General features: G+C 34.6%; 1 protein-coding gene across 49 annotated transcripts in view; it reads left to right on the top strand.

The window, feature by feature from the left end:
- Window positions 1-18,825, top strand: part of RIMS2 (regulating synaptic membrane exocytosis 2) — a 701,736-nt gene that overhangs the window by 525,891 nt on the left and 157,020 nt on the right. For 18 of the 49 annotated variants that reach the window (XM_070075383.1, XM_070075384.1, XM_070075385.1 and 15 more), the window contains 2 exons: window positions 5,893-6,065; window positions 6,946-7,188. The exons of 14 other annotated variants lie outside the window; for them this stretch is intronic. In XM_070075383.1, coding sequence (XP_069931484.1) covers window positions 5,893-6,065; window positions 6,946-7,188 — 416 coding nt within the window. The remainder of the gene's footprint in view (window positions 1-5,892; window positions 6,066-6,945; window positions 7,189-18,825) is intronic. 17 more of the 49 variants (XM_051844697.2, XM_051844703.2, XM_051844694.2 and 14 more) reach the window with 5 other exon arrangements.

Genomic DNA, 18,825 nt, shown 5'->3' on the forward strand with positions numbered 1-18,825 from the left:
GGAAAAGGTGTTGAATGTGGCTCACCCCAACTGACAGTACTTTCTTCTAACTATCCAGCTATCACAATTCCCACTTGATAAGGTTTGGAAATTTAAATAATATAATCCACCTACAGTGCTTAGAGCGGTGCTTTTCCCAGGGTCTGCTTGTTTTATTACTATGCCCACCTGAAAATGCCATCAGTTTTGCAAGTCATCTAGAGAAAAATTGTTGCCTCAGTCCCTAGTAAAAAAATTTACATCCTTGATATTCCTTTCCAGGCTGGGTCATGGTATTCATTAGGTTTGCCTTACTACAGAATCCCTCCCTTTGAGCTCTGCAGCTACCCAGCTACCATAAATCTCTTTCAAACTGGGATTTCACTTGCAGAATATTGCTTACAGGGCTAAATCTTAATTAACTAAGGCCTCAAATGTCTGGGACCTTTGGTCTCTGCCTTCTGTCTCCCAAATAAAGATCATTATCATACAATACTATCTTTAGGAGTCTGATCTAAACAAAATCAAGTGTGACAAATATATTTTTGTACAGTACATCTTTCAAATCTGGCACTGATGAGAGCCATGGCTACAACAGGGAAAATAAAATCATTGGGAAATAGCTATCAAAGAGAGAGTACCTGCTATTGGACTACTGGCAAAGGGCAACAGCTACTATTTTAGATTATGAAATGAAATGAAATAAAAACAAGACCGTTTCTTGCTCACCTTGTTATTTAGTTGCCTGCAGGGCAGGACTCCTACCTCTCTTTTCTCCTCTGTGTCCCCTTCTGATATGAAGAACCCTGCCCAGGAATTCAGCTTCTCCTTTCTTTCCAGAAAATTTACCTGTTTTTTTTCCCTTCTGTCTTTTGAGCCATTCATGTGTGTCCTTCCTGAATATGATACTGAATATTCTTTTAAGTATTTCTAGATGACATAAACTTTTCTTCAATATTGGGATTTTAAAAAATTTCTCAGTATTTTCCAATAATCAATTTCTTGGCCTAGCATTTCATACAATAATTTTCAATTTTATCTGTTAAATTGAGGATGAGCAATGTAAGGAAATTCTCAGAAAACTACTCCCTTTTTTTGCTGAGAATTTTATTCACAAAGATCGAACAATCAGAGTTTCTAAGATGCATTGGAGAAATCAAACTGGGAAATTATCTAACCCAAGAACTTCAAACAAGATTACTAGCGAAAATCAAAATTTTATTTCTGAAGTTTGAATTTATTTCTTTTCTCAAGTATATTGCTCTAAAATTTTAATGATGGCCTTCTTTTTAAATAGAACTTTGCAGATATGCTATTACTTTACACTAATTTTAGATACACAGAAAGAACATTAACTTTCTCAGGCCATTTAGAAACTCCTTAGAGTCTAGAACATCCTGAAGAATTATCATTTCCTGTAAATTTTTTCTGGTTCATGGTCTGCTTAATAGTAATATACAAAAGATCAAAAATACTGTTGGGAAAATTTCCTCCCTCTTTTCCAAAGTTTTAAAGATCTCCAGTTAGAACTGTTTTTAGCTGAGATGATGAAATCCTATGTAGTGAATCTTCTTTGTTTCTATTCTGCTAAAAAGAATAATGAGTGCATCATTCATTGTCTATCAAATGTATTCTAGTACATGCTAATTATTTAAAACATTACTTACGATAGTACCTACACAACTCCAACCAGTTCCTAAATGAATGAACCTACCTATTCACATTCTTTTCTCTACCTTGGTATAATAATTTAGCTACTTCAGTGTTAAAGTGCATAACTTGTTTATCAGATGTTAGGGAAAGGAAAATTGCATTTGATTGTTTTAGATGCAAACTCTAGTTTTATGTCATTTATTACATAGATATCTGGGAGAGGAGTTGAGCTTGTATATGAAGATACTACATTCTAAATGTGTTCTGAAATTTTATTTATAAAAATATTTTTCACATACTTTGCACTTTCTAAATTTCACATTTTTCATGTGTCTGTAATGTTGTAGACAACAGACTCAACATCAAGCTAGAGTTCTAGGCTAATATCTATTTCTTCTTTATGTACTAATCCAGTCAGTGTCTTTATTTAATGATCTTCTATGGACAATGACAGTAAGCCACTCTGTTTGCTAGGCATGTGAATGGATATTTTGAATTTATTATTTTGAAGAGTCTTTAAAATTGAGCTTATACTCATCTTTCTGGTAAGAAAGCTAAACCTTAAATTTTCAATTAAATTAAATCTGACTCATAGGTGCTAAGAGAGATACAAAAATGAAGAAGATATTATGGAGTTAATTTTCTAATATAGGGTTTATTAGTTAAACATGAAAACATTCACTCATGCACACAAACACACTATAGAAAGAGGTAGTGTCTGATAAATCACATAAAAGGTATAAAACTTTAGTATTGGGAGTCTCTTCTTTCTTTATCACCAAACTGGATTGTCTGAGAGGTCTCAGCCAAATATATGTCTAATGTACACCATGGTCACATGTGTTTTCAAAAGTAAACGAATTCTTAAGCCTTGGGCTAGTTTGTATGTAGCCATTCATCATAGCTATGGTACTAAAAGTCATGACAGACATAGAAAACCAAAGGCTGGCATAAGCAAAGTCAGCATCCTAACTACAGAAATTCAAGTCAAGTAGGCAATTAGAAGTAGAAGTGAATGCAAAGCACATGGGATGAGAACCAATCAGGAAAGCATGGAATTCGTAAGTACCAGGTGGCTTCGGATATCAGGATAAGATATGCAAGACAAATATTAAAATTGAAATGCATTATGCATTAGCCAAGAAATGTCAAATGTGTCTCCTGTTTAGCTAAAGATGGTCTTCATCTTACAGTTGGGAATCAGCATTTCCCTGTACAGTAATGGGATATGGCTGAATCTGGCCATATGGGGTGGTGAGGTCAGAAGACATCAGTTGGCTTTACTATTTTAGTTTTGCTTTATGTATTTTCTGAAAGAAATATCTTGTACATACTAGAAGTATATGGTAGGTAGAGCATTTTTTTAAGGTTTATTTATTTATTTGAAAGTCAGAATTAGACAGAGAGAGGAGAGGAAGAGAGAGAGTGGGCTTCCATCCGATGGGGGGCAATGGGCGGAACTGCACTGGACCGAAGCCAGGAGCCAGGAGCTTTCTCCAAGTCTCCCACCTGAGTGCAGGGGCCCAAGGACCTGGGTCATCCTCTACTGCCCTCTCAGGCCCACAGCAGAGAGCTGGACCGGAAGAGGAGCAGCCAGGACTAGAACTGGCTGCCATATGGGATGCCGGCGCCTCAGGCCAGGGTGTTAACCCGCTGAGCCACAGTGCCAGCCCCTAGGGTAGAGCATTTTAACATATATTTATTGTTGAATATTTCTATCTAGTATTTCTTTAGCTAAACATATTCCTGGGATTGATAAAAGCCAGCATTCAGTTATTATCTAATCATCATCATCATCATCATCATTGTCACCATTTCTCACTTATTAAATGCTTGTTTAGATATTGTGCGAAGTGCTTTACGTGCGTTGTTTTGTTTAATCCTATGGCAGACTTAGAAGATGAGTTTCCTTTTTATCCATATTTTAACCAATGGAAAACTGAGACTCATAGAAGCAATTGGTTTAGGATCAGAAACCCAACATTTTATATAGCTAGGATTCAGACCGATGATTCAGTCCCCCTCCAGAGCGTTGGCTCTCAAGATTATCTTATTACCTTGATTGCCTGCTGGAGTTAAAACTTGGAGTGTTTCATTTGAAGTTAGATTTTACAATAGCCCTATGAACAAAAGTAAATAATAAATACAAGCTGCTTTTCTATTAAGTTATTTTAAAAGAAATAATAGTAGACTGATACTTTTCATTATTATAAATAATAAAAATGAGGAAGATAAAGTTCCTCAATATCTACTAAACAACTGTATAGAGCAGAAAAGTTTCTGAAACTTTGATTTTTTGTGTAAAGTCAAAAAATATATGAATAAAATGAGATTTCTAGATATGTATCAACTTGAGATCAAATTACTGTAAATTCAGTGAAAAATAAATTAAGTATAAAAATAATTTATTGTATGTGTTTATGTGTGCATATATTAGATACAGGTAGACAACTAGGCAACATACATACTACTGAATCCATGCATTGTAAAGCTATTGTAGACAGTGACTTAAGACATTGTCCTTTAAAATAATTTCAAAATTATTTTAAAATGACTTTATTTGGAATGAAATTTTATTGAAATAAATCTTTGTGAATAAATAATGTTCCTTTTACAATTGAGCACTACAATTCTGATTACCTAGATATTTCCCTGAAGAAGGCAGCAAGTTTTTGAATAATTTAATTGTATTCTTACTGATAATGATGAGTTTATCTAACAAAGTAGAAAGGTAAAGTGAACTCAGATCAGTCACTTAATTATTTAATCATTCATTTAATAATTGTTAAAATGTTTTGGAACCTTAGAAATAATTTTTTTTTAACTTTGAAGAAAAAGAATCAGTTGTTAGCTAAACACTAGGAGATTTGCAGACCAACATGGTACCATTTCAATTTGATACAGTGTTAATGCCCTGTTGCTACTTAATTTTTCATGGCCAAAATGTTGATATCTATCTTATACTGGTGGTGAGTTGCTGTTCATGGAGGACTGCTTGTTATGTAACAATTCAAATCACAGCAAGTGGTTTATATAAGATAATCATCTTTCCAAGGCTTTGTGAAATTTATCATTATCTGTGGTTAGAAAATTATCCTTGCAAATTTGACTAGATAAGGATGTTTCAGCATTATACTTGAAATGCTACAAAGAAAAATCTAATAGCAGATATTCTAGTAACCCAGTAATATCCATATTACTAATATTGTATTTTTATAGAAAAATAACGCTCTTTTACTACCATGCAGTAATGATATCATAATAATACTGATTATATTTATTACATTATGCTAGATACCACGCAAGTGTTAATTTTAATATTCAGAATAACATAACAAGGAAGATATTGTTATCCTTGTGATTTCATAAAAAAACTTTGAGAGGTTAAATAATTTTCTCAGATCTACCTAGCTAGTAAGGATTTTCCAGATGCCAAAATCTGTCCTTTTTACATCCCAACACTAAGCCTCCTAGCAATGGTCTTTTGTAGTCAAAAATAAATTAAGTGCTGACTATTTTTTTTATTTTGAATGAATTTAATGAGAATAGGTCATTAACATAAAAACTTATGATGTTTTTCAATTTGCCAGAGTATTTGAATACCCAAGAACACCCTGCACCCTTGAGCCAGTTAACTATCTGATTATTTCAATTCCAGGAGGTTTGAACTATTTTAAATAATAACAACTTTCTCTAGTATTCTAGGATTCATCAAAATTCCAGCAACAATTCAGAATTTGAACTTTTCTTTTCTCTTGACTTTTTAAAAAGAGTTTAGTGTATTAATAATTAGACTTTGTATTATCTCTAGGTTTTCAGTGAAGCCCAGTGGATTAAAGAGGAAACTGATGGCTCTGGAATTGGTGTTTATTAGTTGCAGTGGCAACCTTATAATACTATGTCCTTAAAAAAATTATTCACAAATAAAAAATTCTACTCTTTAATGTTTAGCCAAATGTTTATTTCCCAGAATTTATCTAAATGTTCTTCCCTGAGGCCAATGCTGTTTTGAAACTATTTAAATGGCCTTCATTGGGGTGTGGTGAAAATGTTCTAATTACTCTGCTGAAAACAAGGGCTTCCTATAAATTGAATTTTTCTTTTAGGATAATTGCCATTCACTTTCGTTTTATATGCAACTGAGTGGGGTTTTGCAGTATCCCCTGTGGACAGTTAAAGTGCTGAAATAGGAGAAAGCGAATAATTGCTTTGTGTGGTAATACTGACGACTTCTGCGTATTTGTCAATCTGTGTTAACAGTATCGATCAGGATGGGATCCTCATAGAGGGGCAGATAATATTTCCACTAAATCTTCGGACAGTGATGTAAGTGATATATCTGCGGTTTCAAGGACTAGTAGTGCTTCTCGTTTCAGCAGCACAAGCTACATGTCTGTCCAATCAGAACGGCCGAGAGGAAGCAAGAAGATCAGGTGAGTAAAGGAAATTCCACAATAAACACTTGTAAGGCTATTGTAGAAGGGCTTTGCTGCTTTTTTTTTTATATAAACATAGAATCTTTTATTTCCAAAGGGTTAATACTTATCGTTAAGGCAATAGGAACTCCTATACATGTACTTTTGCTTTTATTTATTATTTTGGCTCATATTTCAGATCTTACACACATAGAAAAATTTTAGTGTACTAAAATTTGGTGTATTAGAGTCCTTGAAGTAATATCATATGTATTTGTCGTGTTTGCAGTTTAAAAAGTAATGCTGTTATTATTATATCTTTACTGAAATCAAAGTGACTGTTAACTGACTACTTAAATTTTTTGTTTAAAATAATATTTGGAGGGATTTTTTCCAAGCTTAATGCATTTCAATGACTCAGGAAACCTAACAATATTACTTTTTTTGGTAACATGCTGTCTAATTGTCCTGAAATTTTTATAAATACTGGGGAAAAGTCTGCATCTTCTCAAGAAAACTTCTAAATGCAATATGTAAATTAGTATAATTTTCATTTCTCACTTGTCCTATAGATTTTATGGACACTTAAGGTAAAAACAATTATTTACTCTTTTTGGATTAACAAATCATGTAATAGAGATATCATAGCCTTTGCCTGTTTCCATGTAATTTTGTAAGAGGAAAATATCATTTTAAAACTGTAATAATTAGGTGCTGCTTATATAGTGCTTCTCTAGCACACACTGGAAACAAGTTCCCAACATTTAAAACCATATTTTTACTTAAGTTTGGATAATTTTCATTGCCTTTATTTTTAATTTCATGTGTGTTTTTCTTGACTTTCTTTTCTTTTCTGTGTGTTTATTTGCATGCCTTCGATTTGTGTTGCTTTCAAAAGCACAAAGGGAATAGAACAGGGAGGGATAGAAGGGGATAAGCATGTGGAGATAGTTCATGAGAAGGAAGAGGTAAAGGAAGAAGGAATTAATGAGAATGAGAAAGGGAAAGAGATTCCAAAATTATGTAATAAAGAGGAAAACAGAGAATCAGGAGAAGAGGAAAAAACACCTGAGCAAGGGGAGAAACAAGAACAAAGGAATAAAGAGGACTTGCCAAGGAGAGCCTCACAGGACGATGACAGGTAAAAGCGGCTTCTGTGTAGACAGTTCCTGTTAGTAATGTAGTCTTATTACTATACCTAAAAATTGTTTTGTCATTTATATTTGCTTTATTGTCTTGTGTTTTATCTACTTAGCTTCTGATACAAATAAACAATATATTGGCAAATTAATGTCAAATAACTTCATTTATTAGTCTTTTACTTCCTGCACTAGCTCTGACAGTCTAATTTATTTGGTTCCAAGGTTTTTATGATTAGCTGCATAAAATTTAAACTCCCCTTTTGTTTATTTAGCATGAATTACTGCGTATCATCTCTATCTGTAGATTCTAAAGATCACTGAAAATAAATTTTTACAGATAGTGAACCATTTTATAAGAAATATTACATACTAGATAAGTACATCAAAATGAGTGAGAAAATCGCTAGCAAAAAGTAAGTTTCATTCAGTCTATGATTCCCTGTTTATTCTTAGCTTTCTGATAAGTTCTAATAAAGTTTGAATCTTAAGGAAGATTACAAAGCAGGAACAGTGCTATCTGGTACTCTGAAAGGAAAGACCAGGTACCAGAGTCTAATTAGAAGCCAAATACGTTAGGTTTTGTCCTTCTTGAAATTCTGTTAGAGAAACTTCTTGAGAATTACCTATTCACAGGGGTAAAAGGCAAGAAGAAAACATAAACAGTAAAGTATAAAACAACTAGATTTCTATTTTCACAACGCAAACCACTAAGAAAGTGTGAGCTAGTACTGTTTATCCTGCACACACTCAGATCAGCACAGGTATCCAGTAAGACTGCATCCTTCTCCGTGAGAAGGGGAGTGTGGTCTAATTACATTTATCTGAGAATGGAATTATCCAACCTGTACATTTGGGATGAGTTGGATATTTATCAGCCTAGAAATTAACTTTATGTTAGTACAAAATCAGCTTGATAAACATTACCTTATTTACAAACCAAATTTTTCTTTATTATATCTAAACCCTATCACAATGTGTTTTTCTCCCAATTCAAAATAAAGAGCATTAGGGCAGCTGTTTACCTATTGGGTATATAATTCAGTGGTTTAGCCTGAGATGCCTCACTTTTAACTCAGACATATTTAACTATATCTGAACCCTCATAAAGGTTTGATATAGCAGGCATTAAACCTAAAAATGAACCTTAAATAAGGCATATTTGTGATTTGAGTATAAACTAGTGATTTCACATCTGTCTTTGTTATTATCTATCTTTGATAAATTACATGTGTTTATTAATATAGACAGCCATTTTTCTGATTTGTTGGGCATAGAATGAATTCATTACAAATCACAGAGAATGCTTTCCAAGGTTCCCTTGGAAAGAAAGATACTTTCTTTCTTCTAAGAGTAGAGCAAAATGGGAATCTTTCGTGTGTTTTCTTTTCTATGTGCTGTGTACATGAGAATGTTTGGGCCTGTTGGTATTTACCTGGAGCCAGAATCCCATACTACTAGCACAACTGATTTGACAGGCAAAGACTTAGAGAAGATTATTACCTTAAGTTCCTGATTTTTAAAATATTTTTTCATCATTCTCTTCAGGAAAAGAGTACATTGTTTTATAGGAAAAAGGCCATAATGTTATATTCCTAGGGATATGATTCATCAAGGTACTGTACTCAGCTTAAGTGACTGTGCAATGTTTCTGGAAGTGTAAGCTAGAAAAGGCCTGGCAAGGGAGTATCAAATCTGTAAGATAGCAAGAAATATAAACTGCAGTTGTTTACTAGAAAATGTTGGTGTCCCTCATTAGTTATTGAATTTGCTTTCATTTCTTAGAATCTATCTTATAGCCTTTGTTCTGAAGAAAATATGTCTGATGATTCTGAGTAACATTTTATTTTGGTAGTTGATAAACTTATCATGGACTGTTTAAACACAAAAACATCTTACGTGCTTATATAACATTATTGAAAATAACCTTATTCCATAACACTCCATTGACATTTTATGTCTTTCACTTGAAATCTAGGTTTTTTAAAGAAAAAAAATTATAACTTCATAGGTTATATTTATAACAAATCTAGTACTTAAAATTAAACAATGATTATAATGAATCAAGTCTATTATAATTATAATAATAAGATTTTGTGGAAAGAGATGAATTTCATTGCAAGATTATGTTCATGATCTAGTAAGTCACATTAAAGTGAGTCTACTGAATATACAAGTAGAAAATAAATAGCAAAAAGTTAGTTCAAAGATGGTTTATTAGATATTTGGATTGATAATGAGTGATGCATTCATACTTAACTGTTCCATTTATATACATGTGTAAGCTTGGTAAGTTTCTCCTATATCTTTTGTGATTCTATATGGTAGAAAATCTAACACAATATTTGCCACTTAAAATATTTTCTCATTTTTGTGCATTTTAAATGTTATATCTGTTTGAATTTACTAACTAGATACTGTATATGAAGGTAGTACACAGAGTTCATAGAAAGTAGAATTAAAATATTAAGTTTATGTGGTATAAAAATCTTGAAATCTATGCAGAATTTCTTTATAATATGCATTTCCATGAACTTTTTTGAAGACCATTTGTATATGTGGTAAGGTACTCTGGAAAAAAAAGAGTTTAAAAGGAAAAATAGGGAAAAATGGTTCACTCAGCCAGTATTCAGAAAACTTCTCTGGCACTATACCAAGAACTGGAGATCAAAATGAAATGAACTACATCTAAACTTCTAAGCCTGAGGATGAAGCAGTTTCTTATCCATGTGTGGACAGGTGTTTGATTGTATCTGCATATCCAAAAAATATCAGGATACCTGAACAAAGTCACAAATAGATTTGATGAAAGAATTTGGAATAGACAAAGGTAATCTTAAGTAAATCTGTAATGGGAGGTAGACAAAACAAATATTGAACTATTGTTTTATCAAAATCTACAATATTGGTAGCTTCATGTCAAACTAAACCCTATCCATGATTCCAAGTTCAATTCTGGGGACATAAAACAGTTTTTAACAAAAAAAAGTTTACAGACTCTTTCTCTATAAATTTAGTGCTCAGACAGGATTTAAATATGCTATGGAATTTTAACTTATCTTTTTTTAAGAAAATAACTCATTTCGAGATGGGGATTATTTTTCCAAGAAAAAGATGTCATCAGTTCAAATTTCCATGAATATCTTTTTATTGGAGTTAAGCCACTTCATTTATCTAGCAAACTGTTCTTATTTAGAAGGGCAAAGAGAATAATTGTTAATGAATTATTTAATGAAGGCATGATTGCTAACAGTTTTAAATCAGAGTTATAATGTGAAAGCATGACTATGTAATATAACGATATACACAGCATATTTAATACATATGTTATAGACCTATAAAGGGGAGGTGATATGTCTCATGACAATAATTGTGGATTAGGGCTCTAAAATACCTGGATTCTCATGCTGACTCTCTTATATGTACCTACCCACTTTATGTTTCTGGGTTTTGCCTTTTTCCTTAGCCTGTTTTTGTGTTGCTATAGCAAAATAACTGAGGCTGAGTAAATTATAAAGAAAAGAGGGTTTTTTCCTTATAGTTCTAGAGGTCCATGAGCATGGCACCAGCATCAGCTTCTGGTGAGTGTCCTGTGGTGGACAGTGTAACATGGCAGGAACTAGCATGTGTGAAAGAACAGTCATATGGCAATAGTCAAAGCAAGAGAGAGTGGAGAAAGCTGAACTTGCTCTCTGAAGACCCACTCTCTCCATACAGAATCCATTCTCTCAAGTCCTAACCTACTCCTGAGTGACAGTCATTAATCCCTCCTGAGCATGGTACCGCACAGTGACCTTATGTTCTTCTACTACATCCCACTTCTTTTTTTTTTTTTTTTTTTTTTTTTTTTTTATTTTTTGACAGGCAGAGAGGACAGTGAGAGAGAGAGACAGAGAGAAAGGTCTTCCTTTGCCGTTGGTTCACCCTCCAATGGCCGCCGCGGCCGGCGCGCTGCGGCCAGCGCACCGCGCTGATCCGATGGCAGGAGCCAGGAGCCAGGAGCCAGGTGCTTTTCCTGGTCTCCCATGGGGTGCAGGGCCCAAGCACCTGGGCCATCCTCCACTGCACTCCCGGGCCACAGCAGAGGGCTGGCCTGGAAGAGGGGCAACCGGGACAGAATCCGGCGCCCCGACCGGGACTAGAACCCGGTGTGCCGGCGCCGCTAGGCGGAGGATTAGCCTATTGAGCCGCGGCGCCGGCCTACATCCCACTTCTTAATGGTTCCACCACCTCTCAAAAGTATGACATTGGAGATCATGCCTTAACAAATAAATCTTTGGGAGACAAACCATATCCAAACCATAGCAGCTTGTCAAATAAAGGAATGGGTGATCCAAAGATTCACACTGCTGACCAAATGAATGTAGTACACAGCAAAAAAGGAAACTAAACAGCACCTGTTGTGCTGATTGACTTTTTAGAGGTGATTACAACTGTGACCAACAATGGTACAACGAGTCAACACACATTCCTATAATTTAGTGATTGTTTCCAAAAACTTGTTTGGCTAGTTTTTAATATTTTATTGATCAGGGTCAGTGTTTTGGGTTTTCTGGAAGTTTGTTTCAGTGCTGACTCACACAGAGGCCCTGATGGCTTATGTTGTTCCACCAAGTATTATTGATGGCTTCTGTTTTATTATTTTTTACTGTTTTTTTTTTCTCACTAAGGCTGTCTTCTAATTAATATCATGAAGAATCTTACAAGATCAAAGAACTTCCATTCTGCTCTATGATTATACATAGTATTTAGCTAGTATTTAGAATTAAAAAAAAAAAAAAACTTGACTGTGATTCCTAAAATTGTGATCCTGTTAGTTTGGTATGGAACACAGGAATTTTCATATATAAAATAAACACCCCAGATGATTATCAAGCACAGTGTAGATGCTATTCATCATCTCTTTTGGGTAGCTTGTATTTTCTAATGAATTTTAAGACTAACTTGCCAATTTAAAACTCACACACATACACACACATACAGAGCTGGGATTTTGATGAGGATTATGATCAAGTAGATCAATTTGAGGATTACTGTTATTTTAAGAAAATTAAGTGTTCAGTGCATGAACACAAAATGTATTATTTCAAAGATTTATTTATTTATTTTGAAAGTCAGAGTTAAGAGAGGGGCACCCCCAAAGATGGCCACAATGACAGCGCTGGCCTAGCTGAAACCAGGAGAAAGGAGCTTCATTTGGGTCTCCCAGGTGACTTTCAAGAGCCCAAACACTTGGGCCATTTTCCACTGCTTATCCCAGGCCCTTATTAGGCAGCTGGATTGGAAATGGAGCAGCTGGTACATGCCAGTGTTGCATGTGGTAGCTTTACACCAGCACCCACAAGATGATTTAATTTATATATATATTTTTTACTTTCTTGCAATGAGGGTATTTTTCAATGTACATACACTTCTTTTGCTAAGTTTATCCTAGAGTTTTATTTTTGTATGCTATTATAAATGTATTTTTACTAATTTTTTTGTGTTGTTCATTGCTAGTATACAGAAAACAATTGATTTTTGTATATTGATTTTATATCCTGCTGTACTCATTATTTCTAATAGTTTTGTCTTTATTCCTTAGGATTTTCTCTATAGGTTATCATGGCGTCTGTGGCTAGCAATAGTTTTATTTCTTCCCTTCTAATCTGGATGTCTTTCATATCTTTTTCTTGCCTAATTGATCTGATTAAAACACCTAGTATAGTGTTCAGTACAAGTGACTTATGGAAGGTTCTTAAACAGCCATACAGAGTTACTTTTGCATTGGCTATGAAAGCACTTTTGAGAATATTTTTCTTATTCCACTTATCCATTTGAAAAGACTATGTAAAATTTTCCTTGAAAATTTTATGATTATCCCTTAATGAGTTGTTTCATCTGTCTAACTGATAAGATAACTACATAGATTATTGTGTTTAGTCTTATCTAATCTACCAGAAAGTTCAAGGTAAATACTGAAATCACAATAATTTCATTCAATTTCTTATGCCAGATTATATTGATATTATATTAGATATAATAAGTTTTCACTTTTGTCTCTTTTTATATATATTTAAAATGTACATGATATATGATATCATCATATACATAGTGAAGTTATTACTACAATCAAGCATTTCAATTTATCTAACATCCCATATAGTTACCTTTCTTCTATGAGTGTGTGTGGTAAGAATACCTAAAATCAGCCCTCTTGTTTTCATCCTTTATGAAGCTTTACTTTTCTATTTCTAATTTATTACAGTTATGACTTAGTGGCCGTTTGTTAAAAGTGCTTCATATTAAATATACTGCTAATTTTTCTTAGCAGTTTTCATGTTTTATTAGCTACACTTTATTTTTAGAATTTGTCCCCATTACCACTCTCTTCCTGAAACTATTTTTTCTTCTGGGCTTTTGTGAAGGTCTATTCAAGTTTATCTTTCTCTCTAGCCACCTCTTCTTTCTAAGCTTTTTATTTTTTTATTTTTTATTTTTTTCCGTTTAAATACAAGCAGAGTAAAATCACATTTTTCTCAGGCAACAGTAGCTTTTTATTTATTTATTTATTTTTTAAGGTTCACTCATCTATTTGAAAGGCAAGTTTACAGAGGGGGAAGGCAGAGGCAGAGAGAGAAAGAAGTCTTCCATTTGCTGGTTCATTCCTCAGGTGGCCACAACCCGGGGAGCTGGGCCAGTCTGAATCCAGGAACTAGGAGCTTCCTCTGAGGCTCCCAACTGGGTGCAGGGGCCCAAGGACTTGGGCCATCTTCTACTGCATTCCCAGGCAATAGCAGAGAGCTGGATCAGAAGTGGAGCAGCAGGGACTCAAACCGGCGCCCATATGGGATGCTGGTACTGCAGATGGACTCCTAACAGTGCCGCCCCTCTGAGCCTGTTTTCATGTTGATGCATTTCCAAGATCCTTTCCAAAGCCCTGCTTTGTTCTCTGCCTACATTATTTTATCTGGATGATGCATTCTGTTCCATGGCATCATGTACCAGAGAGAGAGAGAGAGACCCATCACCTTCCTAATTAACTGTCAGATATATCTGATTGGTTCTAGCTGCCTTCTTATCTATCCCAGGGACATATCAAACTTAGTAAAATTAATTTTATCATACCCTTATCTAATAAGCAACTAAGCTAAATAACCTGCTTCTCCTTGTACATATAGCAGCATCCTTCCAACTGCTGAAGTCAGAAACCTGGCTATCACTCTTAACCAGTTTTCGCTATTGGACACAATTTGCTTACTGTAATAACGATGTCTTGTTGATTCTAATGCTTAATTATCTCTGAAATATGTCCATTTCTCCCTAGCCTCATTCCTGCTTTCATAATGCACACTAATCTTTCATGGGCATTAGTTTTGTAGAAAATTCTTATCCTTAAAATAATGACCCATAAACTCAGGCTCATAAGATGATAGCATTAAAATAAGTAATCGATTTCTGTGAAGTAATTCATTTGTGAAAACTTCCAAGGAAAAGTGTCTGCACTGATAAATGGAGAAACAAAATGCAATGCATCCATGTGATCAGTTGTTATTCAGCCATAAAAAAGAATGAAGTACTGAGTCATCCTACAACATGAAAGACACTTGTAGAATTTATGCTAAGTGATAGATGGTAGACACAGAAGGTCATATGCATAAATTGTGTCACTCCTTTCATATGGCATGTCCAGAATAGGAAATCCATAGAAACGAATAGATTAGTGGTTGCCAGGAGTTGAGGAGAAGGGAGGATGAACAGAGACTGTTGATATGTACAGAGCCTCTTCTAGGGATGATGAGATGTTGTGGAATTAGGTAGAGGTGATTGTTGCATAACGTTTTAAATATACTAAAAGCCATTGAATCATCTATTTTAAAAGGATGAGTTTTATGGCATGGTATGTGAATGGATTTTTAAATGTTCAAAAGAAAGTTTCTGGAAAAATTAAGAAATGAAAAATAAGGTAAATTTATAATCTATGTTGATTTTTCAGTAAATATTACAAGTATAGGTAGTGACACCAAAATGCAAACAATACTTTTTAGGGCCTAGTTTGTCAAGCATTTTTGCCTCCCCCCCCCCCCCCAGTGTTCTTTTAGAGCCACCTTTCCCTAAAATGTTCCTTCATCTCTTTTCTCTGCAACTCTTTTTTTTTTTTTTCATTCTTGAGTACAAAATTTTTAAGACTTCAAAGTCCTAAAGATGAATGAAACATAAATTTTCCTTTTCGAGAGAGGGTCGGGGGCAGCACTGTGGCATAATGGGCAAAGCTACCACCTTGCATCCCATAAGGGCACCAGTTCAAGTCGCGGCTGCTCTACTCCCGATCCTGATCTCTGCTATGGCCTGGGAAAGCAGTAGAAGGTGACCCAAGTCCTTGGGCCCCTGCACCCATGTGGGAGACCCAGAAGAACCTCCTGGCTCCGGCCATTGTGGTCATCTGGGGAGTGAACCAGCAGATAGAAGACTTCTCTCTCTCCCTCTCTGCCTTGCCTCTCTGTAGTTCTGCCTTTCAAATAAAGAAATAAATTAAAAAAAAAAAAGATGATGATTTTCTTTATTATTTTAAGCCCAAAATTTTTCCTTTACACAAATATGTATCATTGAACTAAAGGAACGCTACATATATTTTTTTTAACTTTTATTTAATGAATATAAATTTCCAAAGTACGGCTTATGGATTACCATGGCTCCCCCCCCCCCATAACGTCCCTCTCACCCGCAACCCTCCCCTTTCCCACTCCCTCTCCCCTTCCATTCACATGAGGATTCATTTTCGATTCTCTTTATATACAGAAGATCAGTTTACCATACATTAAGTAAAGATTTCAACAGTTTGCTCCCACACAGAAACATAAAGTGAAAAATAATAGATGATTTTTTAAATGATGATGAAATCAGATCAGACCTATTGTCATGTTTAATCCCAGTGAGAGTCAAGTTGAGAATTGATGATTTCTTCTTCTTTTTTTTTTTTACAGAAGATCAGTTTAGTATACATTAAGTAAAGATTTCAACAGTTTGCACCCACATAGAAACACAAAGTGCAATATACTGTTTGAGTACTCGTTATAGCATTAAGTCTCAATATACAGCACATTAAGGACAGAGATCCTACATGAGGAGTAAGTGCACAGTGACTCCTGTTGTTGACTTTACCAATTGACACTCCTGTCTATGGCATCAGTAGTCTCCCTCTGCTCCAGTCATGAGTTTCCAAGGCTATGGAAGCCCTCTGAGTTCTCTGACTCTTATCTTGTTTAGACAAGGTCATAGTCAAAGTGGAGGTTCTCTCCTCCCTTCAGAGAAAGGTACCTCCTTCTTTGAAGACCTGTTCTTTCCACTGGGATCTCACTCACAGAGATCTTTCATTTAGGGTTTTGTTTTTTTGTTTGTTTGTTGTTTTTTTTTTTTTTTTTTTTTTTTTTTTTTTTTTTTTTTTGCCAGAGTGTCTTGGCTTTCCATGCCTGAAATACTCTCATGGGCTTTTCAGCCAGATCAGAATGCCTTTAGGGCTGATTCTGAGGCCAGAGTGATGTTTAGGACATCCACCATTCTATGAGTCTGCTGAGTATCTCACTTCCCATGTTGGATCACTCTCCCCTTTATTTATTCTATCGGTTAGTATTAGCAGGTACTAGACTTGTTTATGTGCTCCCTTTGACTCTTAGTCCTTTCATTATGATCAATTGTGAACTGAAATTGATCAGTTCGACTAGTGAGATGGCATTGGTACATGCCACCTTGATGGGATTGAATTGGAATCCCCTGGTATGTTTCTAACTCTACCATTTGGGGCAAGTCAGCTTGAGCATGTCCCAAATTGTACATCTCTTCCCACTCTTATTCCCACTCTTATGTTTAACAGGGATCACATTTCAGTTAAATTTCAACACTTAAGGATAACTGTGTATTAATTACAGAATTAAACCAGTCATATTAAGTAGAACAGACAAAAAAATACTAAGAGGGATAGGGGAACTCTACATATATTGAAGATTCTCAGTTAATAATTAAGTAAACTATTCTTAGAAAATTTTAGGAACATGTAGCTGTTTAAATATTGATATTCTATCACATTATTTTTCCATGTATAGTAAACCTGAGTGTGTTTGTGACTTGAACATTCCTCATATGAGATTACTGAAAGGGAGAGATTTGAGATTGGATGGTGTATATGGGTCTAAAGACAAGGCACATCTGAAGAGGGAGAACTGAGAAGGCATTTTGTTGGCTGGTTAGTTGGTTAGTTGATTAGTTCACTGATTTGATATACGATGAGTAGTCAGTCCTCTCACCTTTGCACCTTTCAGTCACATTCACATTATACCATCCTTTTGGACACATTAGCTTGGTGTGAGCTTGCATAATCTTTAAATACTATCTAATGATCATTTTGTTACCATTTTTATGTGTTTTTCTTCTACTCTTGTGAGACTTCATACAGGTTTTTAGATGTAATGATTATCACTTAGGAACATCAAAAAAATTAAAGTCTTCGGAGAAATCTTACCAAGCTATTTTAAGTAAATAATGTATCAGACTTCATTTTTATTGTTGGGGTGGGTGTTTGGTGTAGTAGTGAAGACACTGCTTGGGATGCTTACATCTCATATCTCAGTGCCTGTGGTCAGGTCCTGGCTCCAGTTTCAGTTCCAGTTTCCTGTTAATGCATACCCTACATGTCAGTAAGTGATCACTCAAATTCTAAGATTCCTGCCACCTGGTGGGAAACCTAGATCCAGTTCCATGCTCCTGGCTTCAGCCTGGCCCAACTTCTGCTGCTGCAAGCATTGAGGACACGAACCAGCAGATGGAGGTTCTGTCTCTGTCTCTCTGCCTTTCAAGGAAAATGAAAATAAAAAATATTGAAATTTCCTAGAGACAACTGCATATTTGCTGGATTTTCTATGAATTAGCCACCTTTTCTTGCTATTTTGAAGATCATAGATTATGAATTAATACCTTATAAAATACACCTGGTTTGTGTAGCGATTTGGTGTTCTAATCTGACACCTCGGGTATTCAACTGATCAGTTTTGCTGTGTTATTAATTCTAGAAGCTTATGCCATTTTATACTGACTAATATTAAGCATGTATCTTTGTCACTTATTATCATCCAAAATTTATTTTTGATATTGTAAGAAAAAATGCTTTAAATATTCCAAAAAATTGCATGGGAGATAATATGATCTCATGGTTAAAAATTAACCCAGGATTTGGACAGAACTAGAATGAGTCTTAGTTCTGTCAGTTTCCAACAATTAAAACTTGAGAAAATAAAAGCCACTTTCTTCATCTATCAAGGATAATAGTAATGTTCTCACAAGGCTGTTCTGAGAATTCAGTGAAATAATGCCCTTAAAGCACTTAACACTTGCCCTGGCATTTGGTAAGCATTCAGTAAACAGTAGAGATTACTATAAAGAAAGAAAATGAAAGAAATAGAAAATAAATTTATAGAATTCTCATACTTTTTAGTTTCTTAAAACTGCATATTGCATTAAAAAAGCTTTCCTAATACTTTGCTAGATGAAAGTTTAAAGTGAGATGGATCTGTTTTGCATTTTTTACAAAAAAGTTTTTAAAATGCCAAAAAATTTCATTTTAAGATAATCTCATAAATTTTGTAAAATTCTCAACATTATTTATAAGG

This window comes from Oryctolagus cuniculus, chromosome 6 (genome assembly GCF_964237555.1).
Source record: "Oryctolagus cuniculus chromosome 6, mOryCun1.1, whole genome shotgun sequence".
Classification (NCBI taxonomy): Eukaryota; Metazoa; Chordata; class Mammalia; order Lagomorpha; family Leporidae; genus Oryctolagus; species Oryctolagus cuniculus.